Source organism: Penaeus chinensis, chromosome 7 (assembly GCF_019202785.1).
Source record: "Penaeus chinensis breed Huanghai No. 1 chromosome 7, ASM1920278v2, whole genome shotgun sequence".
In the NCBI taxonomy this organism is placed as follows: domain Eukaryota; kingdom Metazoa; phylum Arthropoda; class Malacostraca; order Decapoda; family Penaeidae; genus Penaeus; species Penaeus chinensis.
This window is the reverse complement of record NC_061825.1, coordinates 36,585,142-36,605,141: the sequence shown is the minus strand read 5'-3', so window position 1 is coordinate 36,605,141 and position 20,000 is coordinate 36,585,142. Positions and strand designations below refer to the sequence as shown.

At 36.9% G+C, this 20,000-nt stretch overlaps 1 protein-coding gene across 1 annotated transcript in view; it reads right to left on the bottom strand.

The window, feature by feature from the left end:
• LOC125027538 overlaps positions 1-20,000 on the bottom strand; it is a 44,060-nt gene that overhangs the window by 23,373 nt on the left and 687 nt on the right. Inside the window, exons 2-5 of the mRNA XM_047616625.1 lie at positions 5,998-6,127; positions 3,764-4,992; positions 3,365-3,520; positions 403-580 (exon numbers count right to left, since the gene is read on the bottom strand). Coding sequence (XP_047472581.1) covers positions 403-580; positions 3,365-3,520; positions 3,764-4,992; positions 5,998-6,127 — 1,693 coding nt within the window. The remainder of the gene's footprint in view (positions 1-402; positions 581-3,364; positions 3,521-3,763; positions 4,993-5,997; positions 6,128-20,000) is intronic.

The following is a 20,000-nucleotide window of genomic DNA, read 5'->3' as shown; positions in this document are numbered from 1 at the left end:
GAATGGAAAGTATGAAAAGTCATGTTTGTGAATATTTTTGAGGAAAGCAGTTCTTAGTTTTCATCAGAAAACTAAAAAAAAAAAAAAGCTCTGGCGAACCACAGCAACACGCCGACTTTGAGCACGGGAGTTTGGTACATCTAGCCAAATCACTGCCTCGGAGCGCTTTGGCACACCGCACGCAACATTTCGAGCGGTTTGTTTTCACACCTATAGGCGTGACCCGTCGGGAAGGGGTTAAAGGGGACTATGATTCTAGAATGTTAAGGGCCACTCTACTAAGATAAACAGTGACAAGAAAAGAAACAAAAATGATGACAGTAAATATATAAAAAATGTTCACACAATGGAAAGGAAAATGCACATATTTCCCTTTCCATACTCATCAAAGAAAAGCCTTACAATGTTTATCTGTGTTATTATTTATTTCCTTTTCTTCTCTCTGCTTTTTGTCCCGCAGGAGCTGGTTGAGGGAGATCCCAGTGGGCTGAGTCACCAGCTCCACCACTGCCACACTGCCAACTCCTGACACTTCTTTGCGCCCAATGATCTGAACCTTGAACATGCTGTCATCTGTCACCTGAAAAGAATATTATTTCCACTTATAATAATAAAAATAATAATAATAATAAGAAGAAGAAGAATTTGTAGTAGTAATCTAACAGTAAGGACTGATAATGCCTAATCAAATCTAATATACTCAAGGCCACACTAAACTCTAATGTGAGATTCAAATCGTTAGACATTAAACCACTGGATATTCATTAGCTTCTTCTTGAAAGAAAATGCCCATTACCAGAAATGCCACTGTAGTATTACAGTGTTACAATCCCATGGAGGGACTTTTGTAACTGTTACTTATTTCTCAAGTTAATTAAACCATTATTAGTTGAAAGTCCATGGATGGGTAATCAGCATTTTAATTAGCAGATATATATCACACTGATAAGCTTTACCCACTGCTGCTGGGGATGGTATGTGTACATGCCATGCCCACTGTGAGTTTGGGTTACTGATTGCATTTACACAGATGACTCTGCAAGTACTTAGTCACCAAGGAATTAATTACTTGTCCTATCTAGCCAATCTTTATATGCTTTTCTTAAATTTTTAGAAATATTCACTTCTTACAGCTATCAGTATTATGAAAAAATTATGATTTTATCACAATTTTATCATATACATACTTACATATATACATATATATAAACTTACATATATACATATATATAAACTTTCATATATACATATATATATAAACTTACATATATACATATATATATAAACTTACATATATACATATATATATAAACTTACATATATACATATATATATAAACTTACATATATACATATATATATAAACTTACATATATACATATATATATAAACTTACATATATACATATATATATAAACTTACATATATACATATATATATAAACTTACATATATACATATATACATATATATATATAAACTTACATATATACATATATACATAAACTTACATATATACATATATATATAAACTTACATATATACATATATACATATATATAAACTTACATATATACATATATACATATATATATAAACTTACATTTATACATATATACATATATATAAACTTACATATATACATATATATGAACTTACATATATACATTTATATATACTTACATATATATATACTTACATATATATATACTTACATATATATATACTTACATACATACATATACTTACATATATACACATACTTATCTATACATATATATATATATATACTTACATACATACATATATACTTACATACATACATATACTTACATATATACACATACTTATCTATACATATATAAACATATATATACATACATATATATACATATAAATGTATACATATAAATATACACATATATACACATACATATTTATAAAAGTGACATGCAAGATAACTCTGGAATATACTTACATATATACACATACTTATCTATACATATATAAACATATATATACATACATATATATACATATAAATGTATACATATAAATATACACATATATACACATACATATTTATAAAAGTGACATGCAAGATAACTCTGGAATGTGGCATGTGTTCCACAATTGTGTGTCACATGCCACTACATGGTAGATTTACTAAAAGAAATGTCCAGGATGTATATATAATTTCTTCAGCGGGGCATTCTCTCGATACCCCCCACACAGTCCATTTATGGGAAAGTCTGATGCTTATTATCTCAAAGAGGGGATCTCTCCAATAAATTACTTTTACTAAAGCAAACCTCATTGGTTTTGGTAAAAATGCAGTTACTGTATAAACCCCTTGGTGAGGGCTGAAGAAAACTAAAACTACGCTCTGGCGATCAATGGCAAGCGGCGACTTTGAGCGCAGGAGTTTGGTACAATAAGCTGAATCACCGCGTTGTAGCGCTTCGGCGCGCCACCGCAGCGTACAGCCACACGCCACATTTCAAGTGGTTTGTTTTAAAGTCTATAGACGTGACCCATCGTGAAGGGGTTAACCCAAAACTGACAGGCACATGCCATGGCTACTGTGAGTATATATTATTGTTCTTTCACACAAACAGCTCCGCTTGTACTAGGTCACCAATGAACCATTTACGAGTGTTACTTCCCTCACCTGTTTACCCTTTTCATTAATATTTTATGTTAACTTATAGTGCAGTTACTAATGTCAGTAACATTATATCAATTATCAAGATTATAATAAAAGTAAAACCATTGTCATTCATGGCATTAACCCAATGGCGACGGGTCACGCCTATAAGCGTCATAACAATACGCTCGAAATGTGGCGTGCGGCTGTCCGCGGCGGCGGCGCACCAAAGCGCTCCGAGGCAATGACTCGGCTTGATGTACCGAATTCACGCGCTCAAAGTCGGCACATTGCCATGGTTCACCAGAGCATAGAGTTTTTTATTAGTTTTCTATACCCGTCGCCACTGGGTTAAAAAAAAATTAAAAAATTCAAGAAAAGGTCACAAGGGGTACTGACTGGTCCTTTGTGGTTAAGTACTTGCAGAGCCATCTATGTGCAAAGATATTTCACAAAAAAATCTAAAATAGGCACAGTATTTTCCCGGCAACATAGTGTTAAAAGCCTTTATATCTTTGCAAAAATTTATTGGTTACTGCCTCTCATTCCATTCTTTCATGTTTTACATGATCTTTTACACCAGCTTCTCAAAAATGTATTTACCCAAAAATAACTATAAACTCGTGCCAAAAAAATAATTTCCTAGGAATTATATATACATGGAAAAAAAAAAAAAAAAAAAAGGAAAACACATGCATATAATCAATACCATTCCTCACCTCATTGACATCAACCATTGATAGAGGCTTCTGGTCCACCTCACTGAGTAGGCAGGGCAGTGCCTGTGAGGGAGCCGACTCCACTAATGTGGATTGTATGACCCTCAGGGAATCCCTTGGAAGGCTGGATTCATTGCCATAATCAACATACCTGACCTGGAAAAGGGGGAGGGCACTTCAAACACATTCATTAGACTTGGTCAATATATCTTATGGTCTGGCCTGGTTTCTCAACTTAGGAAGGGAGGGAGGGGGTGGGGCAGGAGGTGGAGAATGATAAAAGCAAGATTATCAAATGCAAACTAACCACTACGCATGCTTGATTAAAGAAAACTTTTTTTCAGATTTTCTCATATCTCATGATAAGTCAAAAGATGCTAAAAAATCAGTACCACATACATGAACCAAGTCTGCTGCACTGAGGACAGTAGCTCTGTACCAACATCCATCATCAGGAAAAAGTGCAATACACGACTGATGCTCCTCTGGAAACTCAAGTGGGCCTGCTACCTTTGCAGCCTCCTGAACACTTTGGTGGAGTTTGTTGAGCATTTTTCCCTTTTCACACAACACCAAGTAAAGTACAGCTTTCTCCTCATTAATGTATGAAATGCTGACCAGGAAATCGTTCAGCAGTACCTCTTGCTTATAGCTGCAAGTTAGTAAATCCAGGATAGAATTTTTCTCATTGGTGAACAGGTTCACTGTCGTTGGTACATCCTTGCCAATCTTCACCAGACTAGCTAAAAGTTTTCGTCCTTTTACCAGGGCCTCAAACCTGTCAGTGATGTCCTTGTCTTCAGAAGGAGCCAGCCCATCCAGACAACATCTATGCACGAGTAATGGAATCTTGGCCATCCCCTCCGGGAGCAACCACAGCTCCTTTTCACTCAGCAATGCTTTACTTCCTTCATCAACATAATACACTGAATACATGTTGTCTGGTAATTTGTTTGTGATGAGGGCTCTGCTATGCCCCCCATGGATTTTGTTTGGGCAGACAACTGCATCTCCAATATCAAAGTCACCTTTTGAAAGCTTTCCTGTCAGAACTAGAATTTTCAGTTTCTCCCGAAGTGAAGGTATTTGCTCTTTCTGTCTCCTGAACTGGAGGCAAAACTTCCATGGTCCCTTCTCCACAGTTGTTACATCTGCCGCTTCTTTTACACCCAATGGCATTTTCCACTGAGAATAAGCTGCCCTTTGAGGAGGGGCTGGACTCTCAGCTTTGATCTCCAATTTTACATTACTATTCCCTGTCAGTGCACCTACACTGATAAGGGGTTTTGTGGACATCTTAGCAAGGCCAGCTACCAGCATGCTGAAGACCAATGGGAGGTTCTGATGGTCAAGAGGACAGATGTAGCTGGTTCCATCTGGGTGCCTCTCAAACACAGCCTCAACTGTCTTGTTGAGCAACATGCACTTCAACCATTTCTCAGCCTCAGCAAGTCTGTCCTCAACTGGCATGACATCAGCAAGCACAAACTGCTGACAAGATGGAGGGTACTTGCTTGCAGACACATGCTTGGGGCAATAGTACAGATGGCTCAATCTCACCTGGATGTTCGGGCAGCATTCATCAACTAGTAGGACCCTCAGAAAACCTTTAGGAACTTCACTTGTGTCTGTAATGGAGGAAATAGATAAATTAGTATCACTGACCTACACAACTATACAGAGAGAAGTTTAACATCATGTTATAACTTCTTTAATCTCTTTATTGACGGATGAAGAAAATTTGTTAAATCTCTACACTCTGGAGATTAATGGCAACGAGCTGAACCCCCGGCTCATAGCGCTTTGCCGCGGCGTACAGCCGCACTCCACAGATCAAGCAGTTTGTTATGACGCCTTAACTCAGGGCCCCTCGGTATGGGGTTAAGGATGATTGCAATATGTAGCGGTAAGGTCTGTATTTTCTGAACTTTGCCTCTTTTTTTCATCTCACTTCATATGACCTTTCCTTCTACATTTTTTTTTTTTTTTCATATATAATAAAGGCTTACTCATACTAGGTAAAATGTTATGCATGTTCCAGGAACAGGAATAACAAATGGGTCAAATAGGTAATATTATTCTCTTTTTTTTTTTTTTTTTGTCTTTTGTCTTTCACATCAAATGTCTTCCAAAAGCTAGACCCTCAAATTAGAATCAGCACCTAAGATTATCAACACAACATTGCGGATGGGAAATAAGAAAGAAGGGGGTGGATTAACACAATAAAAAGGAATAACTACATCATAAGGATGATAATGACGGAAAAAAAGAGGAGGAAGAGGAAGAGGAAGAGAAACAAAAGAACAAAGAAAAGAGAAAGAGGAAGAGAAACAAAAGGACAAAGAAAAGAGAAAGAGGAAGAGACAGATAACATAGGACAAAGAAAAGAGAAAGAGGAAGAGACAGATAACATAGGACAAAGAAAAGAGAAAGAGGAAGAGACAGATAACATAGGACAAAGAAAAGAGAAAGAGGAAGAGACAGATAACATAGGACAAAGAAAAGAGAAAGAGGAAGAGACAGATAACATAGGACAAAGAAAAGAGAAAGAGGAAGAGACAGATAACATAGGACAAAGACAAGAGGAAGAGGACACAAAAGCTGGAAGGCAGAGGAAGAGATAAAACAATTACCTGTGATGACTGCCCTGCACAGTCTTGGCTTTCCATTATCATCAATCACAGTCACAGCTACAAGATTTCGGCTGCATAACTCTGAAGCAGGTAGAGTGCTAAAACTGCTTGCACCCAGTAAGCCACTGATCTGAAATTAAGGCGCATTCCATTAGAGTGAGTTTTCTCCTCTCTCATTCTCTCTCACACATACTAATTACAAAAATAATAATATTAGCAAGAAAATAAATAATGATAACTTCTAAAACTTACTATAAAAAATCTTGTAAAAAATATCAATTTTCCTTGACATCCACCCAAAGACAATGAAGAATTTTTTTTATTCAATACAAATAATTTTCAGGCATTACAACTGTCATTATCATCTGATATATATGATGACAGTATTGACAAGTACAATTGCAAATTCACATGAAGACATGTCTGTATAATTCGTAAGATTTTCATATTATTTGCAAGTAAATTATTAGTTCATTCTCTCAGAAAATTTATATACATACATAAGAACACACATGAATAAGCAAACAATTATATTACATTAATTTTTAGAGGAGGGTTCACCTGGAGAATGATAAAAAAAAATAATCAAAAAATATTTGAAAAAAATATGTTATTCTGGCAACATTCCTCTGTATGTTCCAGAAGTTTGGAGGCAAAATAATGTTTATATATAAAAATAATCATGTAAGTATGTGTTTCTTATCTCATTAAATAAAAACAATATTCCAAGAACTATAATGACATATAGCAACATCAACCTATGTAATAATTGAAAATATGTATTCCTAACATTTCAACAACGAGGGATTACTGTAGTTTTTCAAGTGGTGAACACACTATAATTGCTATGATATATAAAATAAAGAAATATATATTTATTTATGTGTATATAGACACATGTTGCCTATATGTTGCATAAGAATAAAAATATATGAGCTTAATTTGCCAATAAGCTACAATCACTAGCCAATGAAAATTTGTCTTTCATGTTGGTAATAAATTTCCGAAACATCCAAAAATCTATTTAAAACACGAGCCAAAATTCATGGCAAATGTTCTTTCACCATGGTGGTTCATGAGGATGGTGTCCTCTAGGTGAGTATTGCAATAATTGCTTCAAAGTGACAGTAGCCAAACCTGAACTGACCCCATTTCTCTTGACCGAAGGCCAAACAGAACTCAAGGATCATGGCTTCACCCCCATCCCCTCTCTGGAAACAAAACCTAAATGCACGGTTGTGGCTAAAAAGATCAACAAGACGATCTTCCCACAATCATGTTAGTCTATCTGCCAAGAAATATCGTGAAGATCAGTGTCACTGTCCTTGATGTTTATAAGCCTCTCGAGTCACTAATTGTCAAGATTCATGTGTCTGCCCCAGAGGAAGCTTCTCTCCCAAGGGTTCATATTTTAAACCCTTAACGAAAAGTCACATGTATACGTGTACCGCATGCAGACCCATCTGGACGGAAACATTTATTCATGTGCTCTATTTCTAACCTGTACCTCTGGGAACGCGAATGCATGTGATTGCTGTATGGCTATATGAATGAATGTTTTTGAGCTAGTTTGTATGTATACAGTGCATATATAGGTAATTATGTTCATGTACCTATATGTGTACATAAAGATGTTTGTATCTGTTTTTCTTCGTGTTTGTTTGTCATCTTGTGTTTTTGTGTGTATCTATAGAAATATGTGCATGCAATAGTGTGTGTGTGTGTGTGTGTGTGTGTGTGTGTGTGTGTGTGTGTGTGTGTGTGTGTGTGTGTGTGTGTGTGTGTGTGTGTGTGTGTGTGTGTGTGTGTGTGTGTGTGTGTGTGTGTGTGTGTGTGTGTGTGTGTGTGTGTGTGTGTGTGTGTGTGTGTGTGTGTGTGTGTGTGTGTCAGTAATTTTGTGTGTAGAAGTGTGTGTGAATTGTATAAAAGTTTATACATGTTTTTCATTGCATATTTGTTTTGTCTGCTGTGTGTTTGAGTGTTTCACGGTCGTTTGTGTTGGGAAATCTGTGTGTGCATCTTTGAGTGTGTGTAATGTAATAACTGTGTGAAAGTGCGCAAAAGTGTGAATTGTATAAAAGTATCCGCATGTTTTCTGTTGTTTGATTTACGGACGTGTGCGTTGGAAAATGTTTTCTTTTGTAAAAATAAAAAGAGGTAATTGTGTGCATGCACGTGTAATAGGTTGTAAAATTGTGTATGTGCAAGTCTGTGTGACCTCGGATGGTGATGGAGAGGGCTGTTACCAAGGAGTCTCACTTTTTAAAATCTTTTTCTAAATTTTTCTTATTTTTTGTACCTCAAAATTTCTCACGGAAGATTGCATTTTTTGAGTTTTCTTGCTGATGTCAGGTCACATGACCTGACATCAGCAAAAGAGAGAGAGAGAGAGAGAGAGAGAGAGAGAGAGAGAGAGAGAGAGAGAGAGAGAGAGAGAGAGAGAGAGAGAGAGAGAGAGAGAGAGAGCACCATGACACTCATCCCTACTGTGTGTGCATGTGTGTGTGCGCGCATGCATGAGAGAGAGAGACCGCTATGACGCACGTACCCACTGTGCATGTGTGAGTGAGAAAGTAACGTCATGTGTTTGCTTGCAGTTCTCCCACAATGATCCTTCTTAATTATTAGTGCTTGTCTCCAGTAGGTGCCAAGCTGTCTGTGGTGCAAAGTACATGTCTAGCTTTGCCTGTGTATCTTATTACCACCATACCAAAACAGCGTAAACTTACAGGCAAAAAGACTACTAGGAATTTTCATCTGCAAAGATGTGTCATAATCACTGGCAGCTTTCAGATGCTGGTTCTCAATATCCAGTTACAACAGAACCGCTTCCCTGCACATCTCAGGATGTGGTTCCTTCAGAAGCTATTCCCTCCACTTCTCGGGGTATGCTTCCATCTACATTATGGGAGACTCCACTGTCTTTCTTATTGCGGGATGGTTCTGTAAGTGATGACTCATCATCACAGGAATCGACTGCATCCGGTCATAGTACACCTTGCCCACAGCCTGGCTCCGACTCACTTGACCCTAAAAGTCTGCATGCTGCCCTGCACAGATCACAGCTTTTGGGTACTGACATAGCATCAAATATAACACATGAATCCAACATGGTGTCAGCATTTGTTACTATGTTGAAACAAATGCTAGCATGTGTGAGGTGTATGCATTGCAGTGGCCATGTACAGCATAGTAATGGGATTGGGATAGCTTTTATTAGATATTAATTATTAAATATTATTTCCCGTAAATGCAGCCATAACCTCATGGGCTCAGCAAGCAGAATGGAATCTAAGGCTGCAAAAATCTTGTTTCAACATGCGCTTGAGCTACAATGAGTTTGTAAGTGACAGAGATCCATCTGCCTTAAAAAGCATCAGAAATATATATGGACCTGACCACCTGGTTACAAAGTATGAATGTTGTAACCATGTCGACAACCAGCTTGGAATGCGCATGCATAAGATGAAGAGTGAGCTGTCAGTGCCAATCCTGACAAGGAGAGGGGCCATTCACCGCTCTATGTTAGCTAGTGTTCTCCATAATGATATTACTTCTCTTTCTAAATCTTACATGAAAGCACTGAAAGAGAATGTAAACACCAATACTGAAGATGCAAAAGAGCATAATGGCTACTGTATTGAAATTGCTATTTCAATAAGAACAATGTATTAAAGGTATTATTATATTAGTTATTTGTGAAAAATATGATATGTTTTCTATAGTATAAGTGTACTCAAGGATGATTAATTCAAAGTAATCTGTTATATGAAGTATCCCTTTGTCGTTTTGTTTTGTGTTGGCAGAGCATGGAAACATTGGAACAAGTTGTCAATAGTTATTTTTGATAAGTAATTGTAATGATATATGAAGTTGACATCTGTGAATAATCAGATTAATGCAAGGTATGGTCCTTGTTCATTGTTTTGAGGTAAAATTTACTAATTTGAGTTTCTTGGTATATGGATTATGCCAAATTTATCCAGCACAGACCAAAATGTCATGGAATAGTATTTTCTTATGTTGCACTGTTGGCATTTGTACGGAATGTAATTGTATATATAGGATTTAAATTCAGAATAATGATTATTTCAGTTGTGTGGGATTTGACTCTTCCATGATTTGGAATCTCAGAATGTCACCAATAATGATGTGGAGATGGCATTATGTAAGTTAAAGTTCTCAATCATTTTCATTCTATGATATGTTGTTTCTTTGGAATCATGATGTGGTAGTTATGAATTTTGTTCAGTTGAATATTATCACGTATTGATTGTTTTATTAAACTTATTGAACATTTGATGGATTCTAAGGATTTATGTAAACTCATCTGACTGTGTATGCAGGCTAAAAGTTTTTTTATTTCCTTTGCCAGTTCCTAAGCATGTTATTTTTATATTCAGGTTGAACCTTGTCAACAATAAAGGTTTTACAACAGTTGCTTCTTATTATTGGTGAACCAGCTACTTTTTATCTTCATGCGTCGAATAATGCCAATCCCCAGCATGACCTATGTCCTGGGGGTTCACAATCATGGTGCTTTTATAATAGAGCTATAAGAGATGGGAGGGGTCTAAGAATCATGCAGCAAAAGCTCTTCTTCCAAAATCTTGGATCAAAGGTATATAAGATCTGACCTCGGATGTAATCCTTGCTTGATGTTTGCCAGGCTATACACAAAACTCATGAGTCTGTGCATTCCAAAGTCTGGCAAAAATGTTCAAAGAAAAATATACAGGGTACCACAGTGTAACTGAGTTACTGCTTTGGACTACAACTTTGGCTACCAGAAAGGTTTGTCTTGTCAATTTAGGCTGGGATATATTACCTCATGTACGGTTTGTGGATAACTGGTACATGTTGCCAACTCTTTTTCATGTGCTGCAGTTACATAGGACTAATGGGGTAGACAGAGCCCGGCTGAAGAGGAAGGTGTTGCCAATTTTGTTCCAGCCAGGGACATTGACGTAGTAGTAGGAGCTATTATGTCAACTGTAACTTCGGCCTTTGTACATATGAAAGTTTTCAAGAGTGGCACACTGCTTTAAAAATGTGGCAAGCAAAAAAAAAATAAAATATTGTCATATTTATAAAATCTCTTGATTTCCCCTCGCATTATCTAAAGCTTCCAACCATTACAACAATTGTTACAATTATTTACAAAATGAATATATAAGGGTTTAATTTACTGACACAACAACCAAACACAAGTCACGTTATCAACACCAGCCAATGAAAATTAGTCTTTCATGATGGTAACACATTTCTAAAACATTCTTCAAAAATATAATCAAATCATGAGTATATATTTGTGACAAAGATTTATGTCACATTCGTTCACTTTCATCATGGCAAATACAGAGGAAGATGTCCCTCTAGGTGGGTTGTGCAATGGTTACATTAGTAATTACTTCCTAAATAATCATGATTTTTTACATGATGACGAAAGAACAAAAGCATTTCTCCGTTGCCATGGAGTTTTGCCAACGTTTGTGGAGAGCCCTCACTGCAAAGTACCATGTAAACTCCAGGAGGACCGGCCAACTTGGTACTGCTGTAGGTGGACAAGAATAAGCAAAACTAAATGACGGCAGCAATGCTCTAATAGGTATATGTAATTGATATATTAATTATTAATAACTATTGTTTATTACCGTATGATACATTACTGACAAATTCCAATTTATAAAGTGTTCCAAATGGAACTGCATGTTAAACATTTTCTGGTGTCAGGGACTGAGGGAACATTTCTCGATAACTCGTGCACTTCCTGCACTACACGTGGGACAACAGGGAAGTGATATAGTGCCTCTACATTTCATCAAAGTAGACTGGAGAAGCTTTTGCTCAGAAGTGACAAAATTCTGGCTCGGGAAGTAAGAACCCCATCTGTGGGCCAGGGTGGAAGTCGAAATTGACGAAATTCTGTTGGTGACGCAGAAGTATCACGTGGAGAATGCTTCATCAGGTATGGGTCTTCAGAGGGATTGAGCGGCAGTCGAAATGTAGTCTGTGGTCCCACTGGTAGATCCTTATAAACACGACAGAACTGCTACATTAATACCACTCATCCAGCAGTACATCTGGGAAGGCAGTATTATTTATAGTGACAGTTGGGGTGCATACAGCACACTTCAGGATCATGGATATTAGAATTCTCTTAACCCTGACAACGGCAAGTTACACAAGCAGATGATCGAGCATTTGTGGACGGACGTCAAGGGTTGGGTGAAGTGATCTGGCATGCATCCACAATACTTTCACCAGTACTTTGCGAGATACCCCTTCCTGTGCCACCACACCAGAACCTGCATCCACTTCTTTATTTAAGTAAATATCACACATTTTCATTTAAAATCAGTAGTTTGCATATTCAACATGTAACGTATAATGTACATGAAATATTGTATCTTTTATTTCATCATATAATAAATAAATCAGGCTATCCAGCTACATGCACCACAGCTGGAGAGTGGTCCACCGTACTCCAATTCCAATCAAGGACGATGATCGGGAGGGCTCTGACAACCTAGACAAACCCAAGCCAGGCCCTTCAAGATACCGCCCATCAGCGGTGCATTTTTAATCAAGTATTTAGTTATACTATAATATTAGCATGTGTAAATAACCCATACATGAAAAGTGTTATTTACTCAAGGTAACCAATCCATACACCATTTGGCTATATGTTCTCAATTTACATAAGAAACAGAGATCTTCTTTATTAAATATATAAGACAATAGATTCAAAACATCTATGCTTATAGTTTTACAAGGTCTCATACGGTTATGCTTATGAAGAATGCACAGCAACATACAAGCGTAAATTATTCATTCATTTGTTTTAAGAATATCTAAGTGTATTGATATATGTAATGACCAGATATATGATACATATCGGTTTATTTACAAAAAGACAATGCTCCAGAGAGTTTATGAGAACTACTTGAGTTATCCCTTGAAATCGTAACATCCCATTTTCTAAAACAGTTCATGGTCACAGAAGGGAATCAGAGCGCATTTTTATTTAAGCAAATAAACTTGTGTTTGATTACACCATCAAAGTACAATGCGCAACAAATTAAGTATTATCATAAAAAAGTTAATAATTATCATCTTATATTCTAAGAGGGTTTTTAAGGAACAACTAAAATCATTGCACATTTATTATTTACTTGTCTCAGTATTTGTAACTGTAATTCAACGAAAAAATATAGACAATGAAAGGAAGACGAGACAGGCTCCACGAAGGAAGATGAGACAGGCTCCACGAAGGAAGACAAGACAGGCTCCACGAAGGAAGATGAGACAGGCTCCACGAAGGAAGACAAGACAGGCTCCACGAAGGAAGACGAGACAGGCTCCATGAAGGAAGACGAGACAGGCTCCACGAAGGAAGACGTTCAGAACAGAGTGTAAGTTTAAAAATGAGTATAAGACTCATTTTGTCAAATGTTACGTTTAACTGTAGAAGCACAAGGCTTCTCATTTTTCAGGCAGCAAACATAAGGTTTGCTGGCCATTTAGTGAGTACAAGACTCATGAAACAAGGAACCAGTCGGAGGGTTCGGAAATCATAATTTTCGTAACCACAGCTTATAAACATTTGGACAAACAAAAGGATGTTTATCTGAATTGCGAAACTTTCGCAATTCATTATGACAAAACAGCGTCCATTATGACAAAACAGCATCAAAATAGCATGACAAAATAGCATCATCATGGAGTCTAGTCAACATCTTTGGAGTGCCCTCACTGCAAAGTACCATGCAAACTCCAGAAGGACCGGACAACTTGGTACTGCGGTAGGTGAACCAGAGTAAGCAAAACTAAACGGTGGAAGCATTGCTCTTATTGGTATGATATGTAACTGATATATCAATTACTAATAAATGTTGTATATTGCTATACATTACAAGAAATAAATAAAAATAAAAAGGAACTGCACATTAAATATTTTCTAGTGTTGAGGACTATAAGGGAACATTTCTCAATAACTTGAGAATTTTGCTGTGAAAGCTTTTGTTCACCAATTGTTTCTTGCACCACACATGGGACCACAGGACAGTGATAGAGTGCCTCCACATTTCATCAGAGACTTTTGCTCTGAGGTGACGGAATTCTGGCCCGGGAAGTAAGAACCCATCGGCGGGCCTGGGTGGAAGTCGAGATTGACGAAATTCTGTTGGTGAGGCGGAAGTATCACAGGGGGAGGATGCTTCATCAGGTATGGGTCTTCAGTGGGATAGAGCAGGAGTCTAAGAAGTTATCCTTCCACTGGTAGATCCTGAGGAACAGGACAGAACCACTGCTACATTGATACCATTCATCTAGCGATACGTCCAGGAAGGCTGTATTATTTACTGCAATGACTTGGATGCATACAGAACGCTTCAGGATCTTGGATATTCTCAGTATGTGATAAACCATAGTGAGAATTTTGTTGACCCCGACAATGCCAAGATCTACCAGCAGATGATCAAGCATATGTGGAGGAACGTCAGGAGTTGGGTGAAGCGTTCTGGCATGCGTGCACAGTACTTCCACCAGTACTTTGCAAGATACCAAATCCTGCACCACCACACCGAAACCTGCTTCCACTTCTTCCTTTTGGTAATTACAAGCATTTTGTTTAAATAAATATCAATAGTTTCTGTATTAGACATGTAATATATAATGTATATAATATTCTGTTTATTTTATTTTGCCGTAAAATATTTTTTTTATTTCAGTCTGGCTGGCTATATCCGCCACAGTCGGAGAGTGGTCATCATCAACGTATCCCAATGCCAATCAAGGATGATGATTAGAAGGACTCCAACAACCCAGACGAACCCAAGCCAGGCCCTTCTAGATACTGCCCACCAACCCGGGATGCTGAGGGCCAGACCGTCACTTAGTAGTCGGTATATCAACCTGGTCTTGCACAACCACCATGAAGGTAATAAAAATATTAAATGTTTAAGAATGCTGTTATGTGACAGTAGAGGGGAAATGTGCAATTTTAACCATGTGCAATTTTAATCTCCCCCTGGCAATATATCACCACGCTGAAGGGCCTCAGAGACAAGACCAGTGTCATCAACCAGGCTGATAAAAGTAGGGGTACTGTTAAGAACAAAAATGATTATATATGTAAAATGAACAATTTACTTTCCAATGCTTCTGTTTACAGGAAAGTAACAATAGGTGAGGGGAAGATGGAAGCTGCCAGATTCAAGAAGCAAGGGATTTTACCCCTGCATTCAGTTGACCTGCTTAACCTACTGGAAGAGGCTCTCTACAACCCTTTCATGAGAGGTCTCCCAAAGGTACACAAGCCAGGCGTACTGATGAGAACAATCACCTCTGGTAGTGGCAGCGCTCCCCATCATCTGGCTAAAGGCGTGGTTACACTGCCCATCGATTCATCAAATCCAATCATTTTGAGTGGGATTTGCCCATCGATGGGTTTATTCCACTTTTTTTTTGGTCCACTCGTCCGAAGCGATGGGCACCTCATCGTCTGTCGATGGACCAGTGGAAAAATCATATTCGTTGAGAGTCTATAGTATACCTGGTATTAGTCTAAATATATATTTTATGCAGTATTATTATTATATACAAGTAATCTATAATTAATAATCATAATTGTAAATTATCATAGATATACTTATATGAATTATTATTTTAAAAAATCAAACGAAAACAATGCAATATATCTTGTATCCTCATTTGACCGACGAACATAAACAACCGTGCACCTTTTTCGAAGAGGAAGAACGTCTTCTCGTCATAAGAATGTGGAATTCGGAGGCAATTACCTCTCTTCTAGAGAAAGTGAGTCAAGAAGATGTCCTTTGGAATATAAAACATCCATATTATCACAAGAAAACACTGAAACGAACTCTGTTTGACAAGACATGTGCAGAGCTGAAAACAGAGTATCCTCTTCTTGAAGTGACTACAGGTAAGAAAAACATTATTTGATGTATTAATTTATTTTAACTTTGGTGCAATTAACTTTCAGTTTTATGCACGGAATTATGCTATTATACATGCAAAGTATTAGCAAATTGCTTTTGGAGTTTGTAGAAAGAGCTAGGTAAAAGCTGATTTGAGACTAACAATTTGTATTTGCTTTGAGATTAGTTTGTTTTATAAGTAATTAATGAAAAAGATCTTGTCATTCACACATATAAGTTGCTTATTATAATTTTACAAATTACAAGTGCAACTGCTTTCCATAGACTTAGCTCACAGGTATTCTGAGGCCAAGTATTTAATCTGACTAATTTTATAATATTCAAATTGCCGTGAATACATTAAGAAAATGTGTGCTGGGGGCTGTTGGGGTGCAGAGCCCCCATCAAACCAATAATGTGCAATGCCTGAAGGGCTAGCCCAGTTGTCACAACTTGTAAACTAACAATACACTCACAAGATTGTTTGGTAATATTTTGAGGACTTTGAATATGATAAAATATCAATTAATAAAATCTCACTTATATAAGGTTTCCAAAATCGATTTTTAGTTTAAAATGTGTAGCATGATAACCAGAATCATGTATAAACTACAAATTATAAAAAAAAAAAAAAAAAAAACTCCAATGTGTACCTTTGCCTTGGTAAAATAGACAGGTATAGGAATAATGGTAAAACTTTACAATCGGGCTGCGTCATTCACTTGCGTTGAATACATGAAGATTTATTGTTTTTAGCAGGGGTATGGGGGCTGCAGCCTCCATTTTAAAGGGGGTTACAGGGGGCAAACCCCCTTAAGTCAAGGAAACCTAATTATAATAGAAATACATTTAATGATGTCCTAAGTATGACGCAGCCCTATTGTAAAGTTTTACCGGAATAATAATGCATGCAAAAAAGCATGACTGTTGTTATTTGTGAAAGTGTTATTTGTCTTATGTATGCATAAATATTCCTCTGCTAGTTTTAATTTCCCTATTTTCTCTATTATTTGCAGTTGAAGTAATGGATAAATTTAAGTACCTTCGCGGCCAGTATCAGAAAATTTCACGGAAAATCAGGAATACACCAAGTGGTTCCCCAGCAAAAACTGCTATTAAGTGGGAGCATTATAAGACATGCTCATTCATGCAATCTGTGTATGATACGGGCCCTACAGAATCCAGTTTCATACACCCTGATGACTTGGTAAGCTTGGCTGAATGTATTTATAACTACAATTATATTCTAATGAATACAGCACTTATTGTAACATAATAGTATGGCTAAGAAATTATATTAAAATATTACAAAATTTTATTCAAGGTTCATCAAGTAAAATCATTCTAACAGTATTAAGCAAAACACCTTTAATGTTTATATTTAACTTTCAGGAACCACAACAGAAGGAAGTGGTATTGTATGAGGGACCTATTGAGTTCCTTGAAGATACTGAAGTAACAGTATCACCAACTTCAAGACTGTCAAGTTCAACGCCTTCCCCTCTGCCTGATATTAATGAAGAGGTCATTGAAATACCTGATCAGCCCAATACCAGTTATGTAAAAAAAACTCACAAGTGGTAAAAAAGAAGAGGAGGAAAATGGACAAGAGTGATGCACTGGATGAAAAAATGTTGAAGACCATTGACAACTTGCAGGAAGTTTTGGCACAGCAGTCCACAAAAGATACATGCCATGACATGGTTACTGAATCTGTGACGGCAGCCATGAAGTTTTTCAGTGATTATAAAGAGGTGAAAATGGACTTTACATTGCAAGTGATGGAGCTTATTGCAGCAAAAACTCGAGAATGTCATGCCATAGAAAAGAAAAGGCAAGGCAATAATTAAAACAGTACTGGAAAATCATGAATTGCAATAAATGTTTACACGCTGTGATTTATGCCATTGATGAAATTTGTATCTAGTCATATTAAGTCATCTTTTGGTAATTGGTGAGAGCGACGCTCCCTCTCAGAGACTAAGTTCTTCGCTTCCGTCTATGGTCCGAGTTCCTTGGTTTGTAATCACTTTCTTAGACATTTGGGGCATTTGTTGGGATCAAATATCAAGCTGAGATAGAAACCATTATCTATTTGTTCTATATATCCACTATACGGCTTTAAAAATGACCCGGAATCGACGCAACACACTTAAAATGTGACACTTCTCACCGGTGTTTCGGAACTAATGACGACTGACGGAGTGTCAAATCTCCCGGTGGAAAAACGCACATGCGCATATGGTTATTGTGCAAAATAGTGTAAATAATTACCAAAGCACGTAAAAGAAGTATAATGAAAGTAAAAAAATTAATTAAATACACGATTTCGGAAAATCAGAGACTGGTAATTACAAAATAATTGTTTTCACAAGCGCGTAGTAATACATGGACTACTTCGCAGATCGCAATGAGGAGTTACGCGTCACATTTGTTTTGGTCCTGGCAAGGTAAACATGGATGGGGACTTTGCCTCAGAGAGGTGCCATGCAGAGCCTATTTTTGTCATTTCCCGGGAAATATGAGGCCGCTGCAGATTAAGTTGTATTGATTCCTACTCTATTTTTTATGCTCTACAAGATGGCAATGTCCATTTTGCTCTAGCTCCGTGCGCCGCTCTCGGTAACATTAACCCATCTTTTATTATGCTGGTCATGTTATAGTTTTCTATTTATTTTAGTAATAATTATTTTCATGTTATAAGTAGTTAAGACATAGTATAAGGTATTCTTTAGTGTTGTGTGTTTATATATATTGCTATACATATTTTTATATTTCTAGATATACATATTTTTTTATATAGTTTAAAAATGGAGAAATAAATGTTTCAGATGAGTATCCTTTAAGACGGAATATATTGCACTGCAAACTTCTGGTATGATGTGGGTGATCAAGCTATGGCTTATCTTAAATTGGAATGCTAGAGAACGACGAGATTCACCTGTATTAAAGAAAATGTATACATAATCAATATGTACAATGTTTGACTAAGGATATAGCATTTTCTTTAATGGCAACTTCTTTATTCTAGCATCATTTAACAGGACTGATACAAATAAGAATTCCTATATGGTAAAATGTATATATTCATTATTAATTCTCTCTATATTGCTTATATATCCTTATATATCAGTTAAGGAAACCTAATTATGAGAGAAACAGATTGAATGATGTCCTAAATATAATGCGGCCCTATTGTAAATTTTTACCAATTATAGTGTGTAAGCCTACCCTAATACTGAATTTTTGAGAATTGTAATCATATCATTTTATTATTATTATTTTAGCCTTAGGTAATGTAAATAAAATTTTTAATTAAATTGATACTGAATGCTAAAAAAGTTTTCAAATAAAGGGCTAAACATGTAAGAAACCTATGAAATTTGTTCTTACCTGTGGCTAAATAACGCAAGGTCACAGATTCGTTCTGGTGCAGATATCGTGTCCCTTAACTGTGTGTTTTCTTTCTGGATGAGGGGGGCCACCAAATTTTACAATTTATCAAATTTTTGCCTGGTCATTCTATGAAAACCATAAAACACACTGTCATCACCCACTCGCGTTTCTTGAATTAACTTGTGATACACACTTCGGTATTTTTTCTGTAGCCATGGTTTCATCCATAGTCTCTTTCTACTTTTCTTGGTCTTTTTATATTCTCTATACTTGTGGAAACACTTAAGGGTAGCAAGAGTGAGGGAGATGAGCGCAGGATCCATCGTAAACTACTGATGAGGGACTGCGGACATGATTTGTTTAGGTGCCGCGATCCAGTGGACTGGGCCGATGGTTCTTTTCGTAGTTTAGCCAAAACGAATGGGTGGATGGGCTCCAACCCACTGATAATCATTGGATTCCAACGAAATCTATGGGCAGTCTAACCGTAGCTTAAACAGGAACAAGCCCCCCTGTACCCCCCTCTATTAACACTTCATGCAAACTTACAGAAAATGCAACATTAAGGACTGTGGCTGAGAGGGTGTGGCCTTAGCCTCTAAGCAGCGACACGCAGAGGGAATTTTTCGTAATTTCCCAGTAAATATGAGGCCTCTGCAGATA